The sequence below is a fragment of the Anser brachyrhynchus genome (genome assembly GCF_964034855.1).
Source record: "Anser brachyrhynchus genome assembly, chromosome: 24".
Classification (NCBI taxonomy): Eukaryota; Metazoa; Chordata; class Aves; order Anseriformes; family Anatidae; genus Anser; species Anser brachyrhynchus.
This window is the reverse complement of record NC_137717.1, coordinates 4141526-4158639: the sequence shown is the minus strand read 5'-3', so window position 1 is coordinate 4158639 and position 17114 is coordinate 4141526. Positions and strand designations below refer to the sequence as shown.

The window sequence follows — 17114 nt, the reverse complement described above, 5'->3', positions numbered from 1 at the left end:
CCACAAAACCCGAGACCTTCCCGAGCCTCCTGCGCTGTGCCGAGGCCGTGGCCAGCCCCGCTGGGGGCCCCGGGTGTCATGAACCCTCCAGCCTCTGCGGTGCCGGGCTTGCAACTGGACAGCAATTGGAGGTCTGCTCCTGTCCTTGGAGCTGACTCACTGCAGGGCCTTAGGGGAGGCACGGGGGAAGCTTTTCCCTCCCCAGCCCTATTTGCGCGGCGCCGTCCCCGCTGCACAGGTGGAGGACAGATGAGCCGGCACCGGGGCGCAGACGTTGTCCCGCGGGCCCGGGGAAGGTGAGGGCTCGCCGCCAGCAGAGCAGCTCTGGGTCGGTGATGTGCTGGTGGCGAGGCGCCTGCCTCAGGAGGGAGGTTTTTTTTTTATTTTTTTATTTTTTTTTAGTCTGCTGTGAAACGATGTGCAGATGGCACAGCCGCGCGGCCGGAAGGAACTGAGGAACATCAGGGATGCCAAGTCAGGGTTCCTTATTTTAAACCGATTCCCCTGCCAGGGAACAAATGTGCCTCACTTCAAAATAATAATTATAAGTCCTGGGAGGGTACCCAGGGAACCTCTGGCCCCAAATCCTTCTGTGGGTATCAGTGCATCGGAGGAAGCGCCGCTTTGCCCAGCGTTGTGCTGCCTGCCATGTCGGGTGCCCACGTCGCTGTCCCCGCTGTCTGCGGGGACGGCAGGCATCGCTGCAGCGTGCCACGTAAAACTCCCCTGCTTGCTCCCGAAGCTGGCAGGAGGAGGAACAAGGAGCTGCTCAAATTGCTGCCCTCAGAACCCCCCAAGCACCCGCTCCAATCCTGCCGCGTGCTCGGGGCGAGGCACGGAGCGGCTCGGGTAGGAGCCGGGCACCAGGGGACGGGGACGGCGCTGCCGCCTCCTGCCAAAGCCTGTAACGGCATCCGTGTGGGCAGCCTGCCGTCTGACGGGTGAGAAATGCCAGTGCCTACGTGCGCTCGGGATTAGTAACTCTGCCGGGAAGAGCTGGGGCCAGCGACAGCTTGTGTGAGAACCGCCTGTGCTGCAGGCGGCTGGCGCAGGGGCTGGGGGGCTCCGGAGACCCCAGGCAGCGGCCACCAGGTGTTGGGCTGGGGCTCTGCTGTGTTCTGGCCTGAGAAAAAACAATGCCCTGGGTGCATGAGCCTGGTGGAGCTGTAGTTTCCGCTTTACAGCTAGGGAGCATGGGGAAAAAGGGGGTTAGAAGGGGAAACTGAGGCACACAACGAGTGCGGGGGGGGCTGGAACTGGCCCCTCGCCCCCACAGGGGTGCCCTCCCTCCGTTCCTGTACCCAACATGTGCCTTGCTCTCTCCTTCCCTCCAGGTTTCCACGTCATCCCCTCGGTGTCCAACATCGTTCCCGAGAGCTGCCTGCTCATCGTGGTGGGCCTCCTGGTCGGCGGGCTCATCAAAGGGGTGGGCGAGAAGCCCCCCATCCTCAGGTCCGAGATCTTCTTCCTCTTCCTCCTCCCGCCCATCATCTTGGACGCCGGCTATTTCCTCCCCCTGCGCCAGTTCACCGAGAACCTGGGCACCATCCTCATCTTTGCCGTGGTGGGGACGCTCTGGAACGCTTTTTTCCTGGGCGGGCTGATGTACGCCGTGTGCCAGATCGGCGGCAGCGGCCTCAACCACATCGGCCTCCTGGCCAACCTCCTCTTCGGCAGCATCATCTCGGCTGTGGACCCGGTGGCCGTGCTGGCCGTCTTTGAGGAGATCCACATCAACGAGCTGCTGCACATCCTGGTCTTCGGGGAGTCCTTGCTGAACGACGCCGTCACCGTCGTAAGTGGAGGCGGCGGGGCAGAGCCCGGGGGCTGGACGAGGGGACGGGGTTTTTGCTTTGGAGTGACACCAGGACTGGCACGGACGGGGCCGTGCGAGCTCCGAGGTGCCTCCTGCCAGCCGGGCCGCGTAGCTATCTGCTTGCTTCTAACCTTTTGCAGGTGCAAAGCTAAATATAGCAGCCTAAAACACCGCAGAGGTGGTTTAAGGTGAAACTTTTTGCTTGGCAGACTCGGGGAGCCAAGAGCACGTGCCCAGCCAGCTACTGCATCTCGGTGATGAGCCCGGAGCCCTGCTGCTCGCTCTGCTCCCTCGCTACAAGGCGAGGGGACATGCAGGGAGGGGACCAAGGGACGCTGCTTTCCTGCGCCCCTTGTGCAGGGACCCTGCCTGTCTGCCCAGCGGAGGCGAGCAGGAGCACGGAGGGGGCTGTGCTGGTTCCAAAGGACGTCTGTGTCCAGTTGCTGCTGTGCCTGTCAGCCTGGTGTCCTCCTCTCTGCTGTGCTGACCTCTAAATTTATGTCTAGCCCACTGCTTTTTCCTGGCTCTTCTCCCATATCCCATCTGTCTGCTTCAGGGCTGGCTGCTCGGCGTGCTGCACAGGGTGAGGAGGAACGCACTGTCTCAGCACGGGGCTTTTCCCAGGCGTTTTTCTCCCCTTTTGGCCGGGGGCTCCCTGCAGGGTCTGAGTCCTCGCTCCCATCCCTGGGGAACGCTTTTGCCTTCTGCTGTCACATCTGTCCCTGCCCATGCCCAAGGAATCAGCTTCGGCAGGCTGGAGCTGGCGCCTTGCCCTCTCACCACGTCAAGTATCCTTGCGGGATGCTCAGAAACCAGTGTCCCCCTCCTGACACCTTGGCTTTACTTTAAAAAAGTAAAATTTTACTTTACTGATTTTACTTTGAAATCTCTTGAATAAATGCACTGGGGGTGGGAGATGCAGCCCAGGGTGGGCTCCTCGTTGCCCTTTTAGCAGCAAACCAGCAAAAAGGTTTGGGCTGTTCTCCGTGCTGAGCAGGGCAGGCTTTTCTCCCCATGTGGCTGTTGGGGGTCCCCCAGCCTGGATCCGTCCTGTTGGGAAGCAGGAACAGTCTCTTGCTGGCTCATCCTTGACCGAAGCCCCTCCTGGGTCAGTGCTGGGGAGCAGAGCTGTCCCGGACACGTGTCCAGCTGCACCGAGTCCCTGCAAGCCATGGAGGACGGGGAGCTGCCCCCCATGGGGCTGTGTCCGTGTGGATGCTGTCCCTGAGCAGATCTCCTCCGAGGTGAGGGTGTCTGTTGGCAGCAGGGCAGCCTGAAACCCCGTCTCCCTTCTCATCCCCAGGTCCTCTACCATCTTTTCGAGGAGTTTGCCAACTTTGAGCAGGTGACCATTATCGATATCATCCTCGGCTTCCTCAGCTTCTTCGTGGTGTCACTGGGCGGCGTCTTCGTGGGCGTCATTTATGGGGTGATTGCTGCCTTCACCTCCCGCTTCACCTCCCACATCCGAGTCATCGAGCCCCTCTTCGTCTTCCTCTACAGCTACATGGCCTATCTCTCTGCTGAGCTCTTCCACCTCTCTGGCATCATGGCGTGAGTTGGGCACGGGTGGGATGAGATGCCCTCCTGTCCCCAGGGCAGGACCCCGTTTTCGGAGGATTTACTCTGGTGTAACCACATCTCTGTGGCGGTCCCAGCACACCCAGTGCGTGCCCGATGAGGGCCAGAGGTGTGTTTGGGCCAGGATATGCATGAAGGCAGATGAGGGAAGAGACTGTCCTGAGCTGTCCCACGGATCCCAAAGCACTGGCAGCCCGTTTCCCATTCTTCTGGGCACGTGGTAGCGGGCAGGGCCTGCTGAGCGCTCAAAATGCCATGGTTTTGTGCTTCCTGGCTCCAATGCTCATTCCTGCCCTACTAGGGGGAAGGAGAAGCCTTGTGTTGTCTTCCCTGGAGGCCTTGGATAATTGCTGGTGTCTCACAAGCCCTGTCCTGCAGGGCCAGGGCTTGGGACTGTCCCCATGGCTGCTGAATGCCCCGACCTTGCCCCTAGGCTCATCGCCTCCGGCGTGGTCATGCGGCCCTACGTGGAAGCCAACATCTCCCACAAGTCCCACACCACCATCAAGTATTTCCTCAAGATGTGGAGCAGCGTGAGCGAGACTCTCATCTTCATCTTCCTGGGTGTCTCCACTGTGGCCGGCCAGCACTACTGGAACTGGACCTTTGTCATCAGCACGCTGCTCTTCTGCCTCATCGCGAGGGTTTTAGGTGAGGTCCCGCTGTGAGGACAAGGTCCTTGGGGCCTCTCCTGGCTCCTGGGCTCCCTCCAGGGCTACAAGGTCCTAGCGTACCTTGCTGGGGAGACTGGGGTTGACTGGTGGAGCACTGCTCCACCGTGGGCATTGGACCTTGCTGGTGGTTGGCTTTGCAGGAAGATGGGGTCAGGCCAAGTCTGTCCTAGACATGGGGTAGGGATGAGCAGGAGAGCACCCACCTGCACCTGTGGCCCTGAGGGCATGACACTGCTCTGGCCTTCAAGCTGGGCTCTGGGAGGGGGGCTTCTTCAGGACTGGGGGTGTCCTTCACCATCTGCTCACCTGAGGTCCTGCCCCGCTCCCCCAGGCGTCCTGGTCCTCACCTGGTTCATCAACAAGTTCCGAATTGTGAAGCTGACGCCGAAGGACCAGTTCATCATTGCCTACGGGGGGCTGCGGGGAGCCATCGCCTTCTCCCTCTGCTACCTCCTCGACTACGAGCACTTCGACATGAGGGACATGTTCCTCACGGCCATCATCACGGTGATCTTCTTCACGGTCTTCGTGCAGGTTGGTGGCTCGCAGGTGGTCGTGCTGTGGTTACAGGGGGGCAGCGAGCCGTGTGGGGGCATGGAGAGCAAGGAGCATGGCCACAGCCTCTGCCACTGTCCCCTCTTTGGTTTGCAAAGCTCTTCAGGCTCACAAGTGACACCAGCAGCACCTCAGCTGTGCTGAACCCAGCCAGCTCCTGCCGGGCACCTTAACCTGCACGGTGGGGAGAGGCCTAACCTCCCTAGGGAAGGGTTACAAAGATGGTGAAGGGCCTAGGGGGGAAGACGTACGAGGAAAGGCTGAGGTCACTTGGCCTGTTCAGCCTGGAGAAGAGGAGGCTGAGGGGAGGCCTCATGGCGGCCTGCAGCTTCCTCACGAGGGGGAGCAGAGGGGCAGGCGCTGATCTGTTCTCTTTAGTGACCAGTGGTAGGACCTGAGGGAATGGTGTCAAGCTGCGACAGGGGAGGGTCAGGCTGGATATTAGGAAGAGGTTCTTCACTGAGAGGGTTGTTGGGCACTGGAACCTGGGCTCCCCAGGGACGCAGTCATGGCACCAAGCCTGCCAGAGTTCAAGAAGCATTTGGACTGTGCACTTAGTCCTCTGGTCTGAATTTTTGGGTGGACCTGTATGGAGCCAGGAGTTGGGCTCAGTGACCCTTGTGGGTCCCTTCCAACTCGGGATATTCTATGATTCTGTGATTCTTCCTGCCCCATTCCCTAGGGCATGACCATCCGGCCCTTGGTGGACCTGCTGGCTGTGAAGAAGAAGCAGGAGACGAAGCGCTCCATCAACGAGGAGATCCACACGCAGGTAACCCGCTGCGCCCGGCCTTCCCACATGCCTCTCTCTGCCGCCTTACCCCTCTTCTTCTGCTTCTGCCACCTCCACCGCTGTAACCAGGCAGGTTTACGGAGCGGGAGCTGCCCCTGAGTCGGTGCCCGAGGTAAGGGGGGACGGAGCAAGGGGCTGTCCTCTATATGTGTCGCCCTGTGCCTGCTCCGACCCAGACCTCCCCTCCGCCTAGTGGAGGTATTGCAGCGGACAGGCCACGTAGGACTGTGCTGCCCTTCTTTGGCCCATCCTGGCCCCACGGCCCCAATTTTACACCCTGTTGAGTACCATCACCCCTGGGGCAGCAGGCGTCAGGGTGGTGGGGAGAGGCAGGCAGCAGCCCTGCAAGCTGCCCACGCCCTGGGCCTTCTCTTCTAGTTCTTGGATCACCTTCTGACGGGGATCGAGGATATCTGTGGCCACTACGGGCATCACCACTGGAAAGACAAGTGAGCGCGGAGCTTCTGTGGCTTGGGGGACCTGGGGGTGACGTGGGGGAAGATTTGAATGGCCACCTAGCAGGATGCCCCAGCCCAAGGCCAGGGTTTTCCCCAGGCTGGAGTAGCAGCACAAGTTCCCTCCCTGATGAATTACGGCCCTGGGTTGAGGGTGAGTGTGGCTGCGGGGCTGCACCCCTTTGTCACACCACAAAATGCTCACAGCAGTGTGGGAACAGCTGGTGGCCGGTCCCTGCAGGAGCTCAGGTCTGTCCACTGTCAGTAGGAGCAGTGGTGTGGTGTTTTGGAGGCTGCCTGGTTCTGGAGGGGTTCCTGACTCGTGCTTGTGGGAAATGATCCATCTTCTGCTGGCCTCAGCAGGAGAGCGGGGAGCAGGGAGCGAGTGCTGAGGCGGGGGGAGGACTGACGTATCATCCTTCTTCTTCCCCCGTGTCCTCGGGAAGGCTGAACCGCTTCAACAAGAAGTACGTGAAGAAGTGCCTGATTGCAGGGGAGCGCTCCAAGGAGCCCCAGCTCATCGCTTTCTATCACAAGATGGAGATGAAGCAGGCAATCGAGCTGGTGGAGAGCGGGGGTTTGGGCAAGATCCCCTCTGCTGTCTCCACGGTCTCTATCCAGTGAGTTCCCCAGCCCTGGCCGTGATGAACCTCCCAGGGGCCCTGGCTATGGGGTGAACACTCCCAGTTTGTGGCTGCAGGGCAAGCAGCCGTTCAGCCCTGCCATGAGCTGTCGCACTGTGACTCTGAATCCTCTCTGTCCTTGCAGGAACATCAACCCCAAGACCCTGCCCGCGGAGCGCGTCATTCCAGCCCTGTCCAAGGACAAGGAGGAGGAGATCCGGAAAATCCTTCGCAATAACCTGCAGAAAACCAGGCAGAGGGTAAGGCATGACCCTGCACGGTGCCTCTGCACCCTGTGTGCCGCTTTTGCTTCCCTGGGGGTGGCCAGCACAACTTCAGCCAGAAACCCTCAGGACCAGGTCTTCACTTCTGCCAGGGCATCCCTGAGCTCAGCCCTTTGTGTTCTTAGTCTGGCTTTCTCTTCCCAAGAGGCTTTTTCTCTTGGGACAGTGCTGAAGAGGAGGCTGACTTGTTGTCTAAGCCTGGTGTTTAAACCCTTGCTGGGTCACGGTGGGTCAGGATCAGGCATGCCATGCTAATGTACAAGGGACGAGCCACCAAACTGCTTGGACGCTCTGTGCCCACTGGCGGCTGTTTCATCCCATCCCTAAGGGAAATGATACGACCTTTCTTTGCCTTTCTGCAAGGTTTTTCACCCATCTCCTTTTCTTGGTCATTTTCCCAGTTGCGATCCTACAACCGGCACACGCTTGTGGCCGACCCCTACGAGGAAGCTTGGAACCAGATGCTCCTGCGGAGGCAGAAAGCCCGGCAGATGGAACGAAGGGTATGGAGGGGACGCTGGGGCAGGGATGCTGCTGCAGGACGGGGAGGACAGGAAGGTGGACAGGGCTTCCCAGCCTGGGAAGGACAGCGGTGTCCTGCATGGGGGGGAGGCTGCGTTCAGCTGACAGTGGGTATCTGCCCTCTGATCATCCCAGCATGAAGGCAGGCTCACAACAAGTCCTTGCAGCACGGGTGGGAGGATGCGTGCGTTCGTTCTCTGCATGCTGACGTTGCTTCTTGCTCGTCCCTGTGGCCTGGGGTCCTGGAAGGCTTTCCCTTCCCTCTTCATCCCAGCCACTCACCTGGAGGCAGCCCCTCACGCTGCCTTCCCTGCGCTCTGATTGCAGCAGGCGAACTACCTGACGGTGCCGGCTCACAAGCTCGACTCGCCCACGATGTCCCGGGCTCGCATAGGCTCAGGTAGGGTGGCGCTGAGCTGCTGGGGAAGCGTCGCTGTCGGTGTCACGCTGAGCACCACTGACACTTGGGTGCTGAGGCACTCGGAGTCTGAGCCGTCCTGTGTCCCCTCTGTCCCTCTGCCAGCTCTCCAACCCGGATTGCCCAGAGTTCATCTTACCTTGTCCCTGCAGCCGTATTTCCCAGCCCTGCCTCTCCCTGTCTGTTCTCGATCTCTGCCGGGGAGAGGAGCAGGAGTTCCCCGGGGAGAGGAGCAGGAGTTCCCAACACCCAGACCTTCCCCTGTCCTCCTGGCTTCTCCATCACACATTTACTTTGCCATCTTTGTCTCTCTTCTGCCCTGTATGTCCTTCCCTCCGCTTTTGGGGACAGCTTGGAGGAGAGGAGCCTGAGTGTAACCCGCTCGGCGTGACGCGGCACTGCACTGCTTTGGTGCTTGCTGAGGCGGTGTTTTATCACCAGAGGGCAGCTTCTCCCTGTGCAAACCCTGCAGTCCTGGGCAGCAGGGCTGCTGCCTTTCCAAATAGCATGTGGAGATGGGAAAAAGGGCTTAAACAGCGTCTCGGAAACTAGAGGGAGTGAGCCCAGGGGTCCAGACCCCAATCACCTGGAGTGCGTTATAGCTGGAGGTCCCCGACATCCCCCTTCCCTGCTGGAACCCCCCAGGTTGACCCAATTTGTTCACGACCAGCACGACGTGAGCTGGGCTCTGCCTGACACCTCTCTGCCCCCCCAGATCCGCTGGCCTACGAACCCAAACCGGACTCGGAGAACCTGCCCATCATCACCATCGACCCGGCCTCCCCGCAGTCGCCGGAGTCCGTGGACCTGTCGAATGAGGTGCCCAAGGGCTGCGGCGGCCTGCCGCCCTCGCCCGAGGAGGATGAGGAGGGGCTGGTGATGCGGGTGAAGGAGCCTTCCTCCCCGGGCACTGACGATGTCTTCACCCCGGGGACCAGCGACAGCCCCAGCAGCCAGCGGATGCTGCGGTGCCTGAGCGACCCGGGGCCTCGGCCGGAGCCGGAGGAGGGGGAGCCCTTCATCCCCAAGGGGCAGTAGCAGCGGGCGCGTGAAGCCTCGCGCGTCTCCGTCTGGCTTCTCTCTCTCTCTCTTCATTTGTTCTTCTCTCTTTGACCCCCCCCCCAAACCTTTCTGGTTCCTCTATCACTACACGCTGGGTTCTGGAAGGAGAGACCGTCCCAGATGGACGGGGACTGCCCACACGGCTCTGCCCAGCAAGCCATGCACCGGCCCCGAGGAGCAGGATGGAGCCCCTGGGACGGCCGGCGGTGGAGGGGACGGGGGCGCCCAGCACCGCCTGCCTGCTGTGCCCTGGGGGTGACGGACAATCTCCCAGGGCCTGGGACTTGCCAGGCCTCGGCAGGGCTCCCCCAGAGGCTGCCCCCAGCGCCGCCCCCACCTGCGTTGACTCAGGACCAGCGAGCGGCTCCTCAGGGTGGCTCTGGCAAGCGCAGCGTGGGCTCTGGCTGGAGAACTCGGGGCCTGCCTCGCAGCACGGCTTTGCCTCTCCTTTGCTTCGCTTTTTATCTGCCTCCTCGCCTCCATTCTGGAGCGGAAAGCTTGGAGGGGGGAGCCAGGCTCCGCTCGGGGGCTGGGGCACAGACCACCTCCCTCGGCAGCCTCCCGGGGACCGCAGGCTCATGTCGGCGTCCCCTTGCCTTGGCTGCTTCCCCCGCGGGGCTGGCTGCTGCCCGGGAACACCTCCTCCAGCGCTGCATTTCACGCCGGGTCTTGTTAAATTAAATATCCTATAGCCATGCGAGGGGGACCCGGCTCCCCTCTCGCTCTTAGCGGCCCTGCAAGCATGGGCCTCAACGCCTCTCGTCTCCTGGAGCTGCTACCTGTCACCCAGCCCTTCGGGGACCCCGCTGCGAGCCGCCACCGAGTGCCCTGGAGGCCTCTGAGCCGTGGCGAGCCCCTCCTGCTGCCCTCGCCTGCCCGGCAGCACGGCTCCGGCCCCGTGCACGACCCCTTAAAATCCCGTGCAGGGGGCAGAGACAGCACCGGGTGCTCCTTAACCAAAGACAGCCTCCGGGTTCGACGTCCGTGGGGAGGTGACGTGCGGATGATTGTATTTTCTACACGGTTTGGATGTTTTTTCCTTCCCCCACGACCAAGAGGAGCTCGGGAAGAGCTGGGGACCGGCTCCTGCTGCTCACCCAGCACGGGGGCACAGCGGGGCCGGGAGCTGGCAGGAGGGGGCCAGCTGGGGGTGCTGAGGGTCCTGAGCTTGGAACGAGCCCCGAGACTTTGCTGGGAGGGAGCGTTGGGTGTTCAGGTGGCTCGCAGCCCTCCCTGGGCTCAGGACCATCCCGCGTCGTGCTCAAGCATGTCACCTTGTCCCCCGTGTGCCGCCTGGCCCCCACCACGTGCCATGGGGTGCTCAGCACCCCGGGGGGGGGCCAGAGCTGCCTCCCCTTCCCCGTGCCGTGCCTTGTCACGCGTCGTCCCTGTCCTGCTGCCTTCGTGCGCGCCCATCCCGGGACCCCCGGGCCTTGCCTCGTGCCTGGCCCCGGGGTCTGGCATCCGCGCAGCTTCCTCCCGCTGGGGCGAGCGCCCGCCGTCGCTGTCTGTGTGTGCCTGCGTGCCCTGCTCTGTCTCCAGGAGGAAAAAAAAAATAAAAGCAATGAAAATTCTCTTGTATAAAAAGGAAAAAAGAAAGAAAAAAAAAAACCACACATATGTAAAGAGAATCTCGTTTTTTTTTTTTTTTCATGAATATTCTAATAAATTAATGTTAATTTTTTGTGTTTTCTTTCCGGCTGTTTGGACTCCTGCCACGGGGCACCAGCCGTGTCTCGAGGGGCAGCTGCAAGACCTCAGCCCGTTCTTGAGGCACTGTGGGGGTGGTGGGTCCATCCCTCACCTTCCCACCGGGCTCTGGGGGCCCTGCGGGGCAGCGACAGGCTCACGCCAGCCCTGATGCGTCGCTGCTTGTCCCAGCACCCATGGGTGACAGCACCGGGTGCGTCCCGCAGCAGCAGGGCTGTCCCGCACCCGCAGCTCTTGCAGCACGAGCCAGCTCCGTCAGCACAAAGGATCCCGAAGGCAAACCCAGCCCAGATCTCCTCATCTGGGTGCTGGACATCACCGAGCCCTGGAGGAAGCCTCGAGGTGGTGGTGGTGCCCACCCCGGTGCATCGTCCCCATGCTGTCCCCAAGGAGGAAGGACAGACCCTGCGGCAGGGCATGGCCGAGCCCGCGCTCCCCCGTCTCGGATCCGTGCCCAAATTCCTGCCCTCGGCTCACCCTCCTGGCCCGGGGAGCTGTGCTGGGGCAGCGGCTCTGCTCTGGGGGCATGAGGTGCCCGGCGCTGGCTGCTGTCCCCCGGGGTTGGGGACATGGGGACCCCTCCTGCCCCGCTGAGCAAGGCTCCGTGCCCCGCCGGCTAGAAGCCAGCTGGGTCTCTGGCTGCCCAAACTGTGCAGGATGAGGCCCTCCTGTAAACCCTGGGAGCAGCGGGGACGTCTGATTTGTGCTCCCAACGTCCCTCCTCTTTTGTTTTGTGTTTGTAATTGGGATGGGGAACGCAGGGCTGGCGTCGGGCCGTGTCGGGGAACAGGGAACGTGTCACCCGGCTGGTCGGGAGCCTGTGATTAACACAGGGCCCGGGGGACCGCTCTGGGCCCTGCTGCTGGGGAAGCCGGCATGGCCACGGGGCTACCAGCATGGCCATGGGGCTACCAGCATGGCCATGGGGCCACCAGCATGGCCATAGGGCCAGAACACATCCAGGGCTCAGGGTCAGGCTTGGGGGATCCACCAGCTCCCTGCTCAGGACCCGCACCCGTCACCCAGCTGGGCACTGGGGGACGATTCCCCCATCCCCAGAGCAGGGCCACGCAGCAGCCCCGACCCCGAAGCCCCCATCCCACGGGGCGCCCTCTCCCCCGCCGAGAAGCCCCTGGCTTTTAGGCGGCCATAACTCGAGCGTGTTTCACCGCTGCGCATTAAAGCTCTGATTCAGCGCGGCCGTGACTCACGCGCCTACAATCCAGCAAGCGCATAAGCGCTGGCGTTGCTCATCTGCTTAAAATACCTGAAGCCCAGGGTCCCCCCGTGTCTCAGGGCTGGATTCGGCCCCGCTGCTGCTCCGTGGGGCTTTCCGACGGCTCCCTTGGGGCAGGACGAGCGGACGGGGCAGCGGGTGCCATCCTTTTTGCCCCGCACGGGGCTTGGGGTGCTGCGGGTCCCCAGGGCTGCACCGGGGGTCTGGTGCTGGGCGCACTGGGAGGTGCTGGCACAGCCCAGCAGCACGGTGACGGCCACCAAACCGGGCACGGGGGGCGACAGCAGAGCTCGGGGCAGCCCCAGGGGCTCAACCCGGGCCGGGTGTGAGCATCTCACCCGCCACACGTGCCAGGGTGCATCACGTGCAGCCGCCCTCCCCGTTCTGGTCATAGCTTTAATGCGAGAGCTCGCCAAACAAAGGCATTTCCAGGATATTCTTGTTTCTGTCAGGGGGTGAGTAACTTTTCTTAATGAGGGAGGAACTAATAATCCCTCCAGGGATGGGCTGTCACCGCTGAGCAACTGCTGAAGCGCACGCAGCGAGGCCACGGGGTGGATGGGTCCCGGCGAGTGTCCCCGAGCCCTGTGGTCCCCGTGGCCGTGCTGTGTCCCCGTGCCCTGCCCGAGCCCCCGGTTTCCCTTCTCTCTCCCTCCCTGATTGCCAGTGCCAAGGACAGGGAGAACAGTGGGACCCTGAGAGGGCCGCCCTTGTCCTTCGCAGCTGCAGGAATCTGCCCGAGCCAGGGCAGCTGGGCTCCCCCGTGCCTCAGTTTCCCTCCCCGAGGCGTGGCACAAAGCTCAGGCAGAGCAAGTTGGTCCTTCCTCCCAGCCTTCCTCATCCTCCCTGCACCCACGGCGGTGCTGCAGCGGCCCCATGCCGAGGGCAGCGAGGTTCTCCCAGGGGATGGTGCCGGGAGCCCCGCAGCTCATGGGGGGGGGGGCTCAAGTCCTGAGCATCCCACGGGATCGGGCACAGGCAGGGACCGGCTGCTGAGGGCCGGATGGATGGAGGTGACCCCATAGTGTGGGGGCTGCGGGTGGGGGCTGGGGGGGTTCTCGCTGTCCCTAATGTGCTCATCCTCATGCTCGGTCCCTGTCTCGGCTCATTCAGATTCTGTAGTGTCCAGTTCGGGGAAAGCCCAGCGCGTCAGTGACCGCGTTGCAGGTGCCTCCTCGGCTTAGCAGGATTTGCTGATATTTACCCAGACAGTCCCCGGCCTTCCTGATGCTCCAGGCACATCACGGCGAGCTCTGCACCCCCAGGGCTGGGTCCTGCACCGAACACGAGCACCAAAATCCCTCGGGAAGGGCCGTGGCCATGATGTCCCCACTATTGTCACCAGCCCGGGACTCGGCAGCTGCCCGGAGCAGAGCTCCCGGCCGGGTCCCTGCTTTCCTACAGCGGGGCAGCCGGCACGGTGCCACCACCTGGTGCCATCACCTCGGGCCTGAAAAATAAAAAAAAATCAAAGAGAAAGGCCAGCTACGTTTCCTACCAGGCTCGAACTAACAGCGGCTCGCAGCCGGGCCGTCACTCGCCGCGTGTTTAAAACCCCGAGCCGAGCCGAGCCGAGCAGCGCGCTGTCACCGGGAAGCCGCCGAGCCCAGGGCACGCAGGTCGCTATTTACACGGCTGGGAACGTGCGGTGTGGTTTGGGATTCCCTCACTGCTCGGCCCCGAAGCGGCAGCAGCAGAGCTGGGGACATTTCAGGGGGTCGGGGGACAGAGATGTCCCCGGACGGTGATGGTGACACCCCCGGCGTGGCTCAGGCAGCTGGGATGGGGCTCAGTGGCTGCTCCCGGCACCTCTCCGGGGACACCCAGGGGCCGTGCCCCCCGCTGCGCCCCGGGCAGGGTTTTGCAGCAGCCCGGGGAGGTGACGGGTGCCATTCCCCAGCCCTGTGTCACCGCCGGGATGACACCTTGCGCTCCCGCAGCGCCTTTCATCTCAGCCCCTTGGCAGTGGCTCCCAACACCTCGCTGGGTGGCATCGTGGCCGCCACCAGTTATCATTATTTCCGAGAGGCAGCTGGGGCCGGGGGGTGTGGGGGACCTGAGGTTGGTCCCACGGGGACCCTGGGCTCTGAGCAGAGCCACCATGTCCCCCCCCATGCCGGGTGGTGACAAATTTGGACTTGCCGTGGCTGGCACGGGGACATCGCCTCGTGGTGGTGTCACTCAGGGCCACCGAGGCACCAAGGGTGCATGGGGGTGCCCGGGGTCCGGGGGCAGCAGGACGGGGGGGGGGGCAATGCTGCTGCACGCCCTGCCTCAGTTTCCCCACCTGCTGTGGGTGAGGCACCCAAACCACCCCCAGGAGCCAAAATTCCCTGCCCAGGTTTCTTCTACCCTCTTTTGGCTTTTAGGGTGAATTAGGCAGAAATCGGCCAACTCCTTCCCCTCTGCGAAGCAGAGCAGTGCCACTCCCCCTGCCACACCAGTGCCCTCACCTCGTCCTCCTCATCCTCACCTCGTCCTCCTCATCCTCAGCTTCTCCTCCTCATCTTCACCTCGTCCTCCTCATCTTCACCTCGTCCTCCTCATCCTCACCTCGTCCTCCTCATCCTCAGCTTCTGCTCCTTATCCTCACCTTGTCCTCCTCATCTTCACCTCTTCCTCCTCATCCTTACCTTCTCCTCCGCATCCTCACATCATCCTCTTCATCCTCATATCATCCTCCTCATCCTCACCTCGTCTTCCTCATCCTCACCTTCTCCTCCTCACCCTCACCTCACCCTCCTCATCCTCGTAGCTCTCCTCTCCTCGGAGCACGAAGCCGTCGCCCCGCAGGGCCTGGAGCCACGGGGTGCCCACGGGGTCCCTGCTGCCAGCGGTGGCACCCCGGGGCCCGGCCGTGCCAGGCACGGGGCTGCACGGGAGGGAGCGGGGCCGGTGGACACCCGCAAACAGGAGGTGGCCGGGAGCTGTGTTTGCCGAGGGAGGCTGCAGGGATGGGATCCACCTCCTTAGTCCACAGCGGGCGTGAGGCAGCAGGGACGTGTGCGGGGACGGCGGCTCAGGCACGGAGACGGTGGCACGTGTGCGCGGGGACGGCAGGCAAGTGCCCGGGGACAGCTGGCACCTGCGTGGGGACGGTGGCACGTGGGGCTGTGCGCAGGGACAGCGACGTGCGCAAGGGGATGGCTGGTGTGGGCGTGGGGACAGCTGCCATGGGCATGGGGACGGTCGGTGGGTACATGGGGACAGGGAGTGGGTGCACAGGGACAGGCAGTGGGTGCGTGGGGACAGGCGTTGGGTGCATGGGGACATCTGGTGTGGGCTTGGGGCAGGCAGTGGGTGCATGGGGACGGCTGGTGTGCATATGGGGACAGCTGCCATGGGTTTGGGGACAGGCAGTGGGTGCATGGGGACTGTGGGTGCATGGGGAGAAGTGGTGGGTGCACGAGGACAGCCGCAGCGTGCGGTGGCGATGCCGGGGTTGGCCGGGGAGGAGGAGCTCCTCGCCCCATGGGGAACGCTGCTGCTCCCCGGGGTGACGCTGGGTGACGGAGGTGGCTCTGGGAGAAGGGCTTGGTCCCCGCTGCGTGCTCAGGGAGGCGGCACACGCCCTGGGGAACGGTGGGCAGAGCCGGTCCCACGCAGCTCGGGAACTCCCCGAGGTCTCCCCTCTAGGTTCAGCTTTTTCCCCTCCCAGCCCTGCACCCTGCTCCTGCACCCCCGGTTCCCCAGGTGGCTAAATTGCCCAATGGGCTGGAAAATGGCCCCAAAAAGGGGCTCCACCTCCGTGTGTCCCCCAGCCCCGTGCCACCCCGTGTGGGCGCAGGCACAGCCCCGTGCCACCCGGCCACCCCGCACCACTGCGCCTGCAAAGGGGGCTCCTGCCATGGTCCGGGGGGCAGGACCCCCCCATCGTTCACCCCGAGACGGTGATTAGCCCTTAATTGCTGGCAAAACAAACAAGTACAGCCCAGCCGGGCCTCGCTGAGCTGGAAGGAAATGGTGGCGGTGCCATTTGCTCGCGGCGGCTCTTTGGGGTAATGCTGGGGATGGATGTCACCGAGCCGCCCAGCCAGTCCGGCTGGGGCGCGTCAGCGCTTTTTAATGGCACGGTGTTTTCTCCAGGGCCACCAGCATGCCTGTCCCTTGTCCCCTGTCCCTTGTCCCTTGTCCCCTGTCCCCTGTCCCCTGCCCCCTGTCCTCTGCCCCCTGTCCCCTGGCCGTGCCTCGCGTGTCCCCGGCTCCTCGCCAGCTTCTTTTCGGCACCCATCACCCCCCTCCTGCCAGCAGCCCACGTCCCAGCCACCTCTGATCGCCCCCACCGCACTGATCCTGCCCCGGGATGGTGCTGTGACCCTGCCACCGTCCCCTCGCACCCTGCAGAATGGCCCCGGTGCCACCTTCCTCCCCATGGCTCGTGCGTGGCGCAGCACCCGGCCACCCGTGGGCTCCCCGCGCCCCTGCCAGGGGACCCCAGCGCCACGGGAACAGGGTGCTGAGCTCGGCGCAGCAGCTCGGCCGCATCCTGCGCCTGCGACGCCCTCCTCGCGTGGCGTGGGTGTAACCGGGAGCAGCGTTAATCCCGGTGCGGAGATGCCCGATGGAGCAACGCGACTGCGCCGACAGGGGAGCGAAATCCCGACGTGGGAACGGGACGGGGACGGCGCCGGCGCCGAGCTGGGGCATGCAGAGCCCCGGACGGGGCGGCCGCTTCCCCAGACACACGGGGTGTGTGGGGGACCCCCCTGCTCCATGGGGACCCCTGGGGACCCCTGGCTGCGTGTCGCCGCCCTGAGTCACGCTGTGTGTCACGGGGCTGGGAGGGTTCGGAGGGACCTGGCTTTGAGGACACCCAGCACCGCCTCTCCCCTCCAGCACCAGCCCACGCTGTGGGCGCTCCTGCACCCCCATTCCCCCAAAACCCCAATTCCCCCCTTTCTGAGTCTTTTTTCTTTTTTTTTTTTGCAGAAATTCCAACTTCCCTGGGACACCCCTGGGCAGGGAAACCCTTGGAGGAGGAGAAAACCCAAGAGCAAACCTCGGCTCCGGAGATGTGGCCTCAAAGGGCTCTGCGGGGGCTCCCCAAACCCAGGTGCCCTCGTTCGGGGACTGCGGGGTTGGGGTTTGTGGGTGTGTGGCTGACCCCGTGGGCACCTGCAGGAAAAGTGGCGGTGTTAAAATAAATCGGTGCTGGTCCGGCACCGAGCTGGTCAGGGAGCTGCCGCTGGGAAAGGGATCCGGGCTTATATGGACGAGAAAAGGATTTTAAGGCCATGGGCATGGCTGGGGTGACAACGGCGGGTGGCTGGGAGCGGGGCTTGGGGCCGTGTTTAGGGGCTGGGGCTGAGCTCCTGGGGCAGGAGGCGCTGGGCATCGGCACCCTGCCCCGGGGGGCTCCGTCCCCGCTGGTGTCACCCCCCGGT

At 63.3% G+C, this 17114-nt stretch overlaps 1 protein-coding gene and 1 long non-coding RNA gene across 4 annotated transcripts in view; one reads left to right on the top strand and one right to left on the bottom strand.

Moving 5' to 3' along the window:
* The window catches only part of SLC9A1 (solute carrier family 9 member A1), a 30427-nt gene extending 20083 nt beyond the window's left edge, over window positions 1–10344 (top strand). For 2 of the 3 annotated variants that reach the window (XM_080567326.1, XM_080567328.1), the window contains exons 2-12: window positions 1335–1795; window positions 3120–3370; window positions 3831–4048; window positions 4403–4605; window positions 5309–5398; window positions 5798–5868; window positions 6321–6494; window positions 6643–6757; window positions 7183–7284; window positions 7631–7703; window positions 8437–10344. In XM_080567326.1, coding sequence (XP_080423452.1) covers window positions 1335–1795; window positions 3120–3370; window positions 3831–4048; window positions 4403–4605; window positions 5309–5398; window positions 5798–5868; window positions 6321–6494; window positions 6643–6757; window positions 7183–7284; window positions 7631–7703; window positions 8437–8759 — 2081 coding nt within the window. In that variant the 3' untranslated portion in view covers window positions 8760–10344. The remainder of the gene's footprint in view (window positions 1–1334; window positions 1796–3119; window positions 3371–3830; window positions 4049–4402; window positions 4606–5308; window positions 5399–5797; window positions 5869–6320; window positions 6495–6642; window positions 6758–7182; window positions 7285–7630; window positions 7704–8436) is intronic. The other variant, XM_080567327.1, reaches the window with a different exon arrangement.
* On the bottom strand, window positions 8959–16645 carry LOC308182522. Its single transcript, XR_013941852.1, has 2 exons — window positions 14264–16645; window positions 8959–14223 (listed from the first exon to the last, which is right to left on the bottom strand). It is a non-coding gene; the product is annotated as an uncharacterized lncRNA (long non-coding RNA).
* Between the last annotated feature and the right edge of the window lie 469 nt (window positions 16646–17114).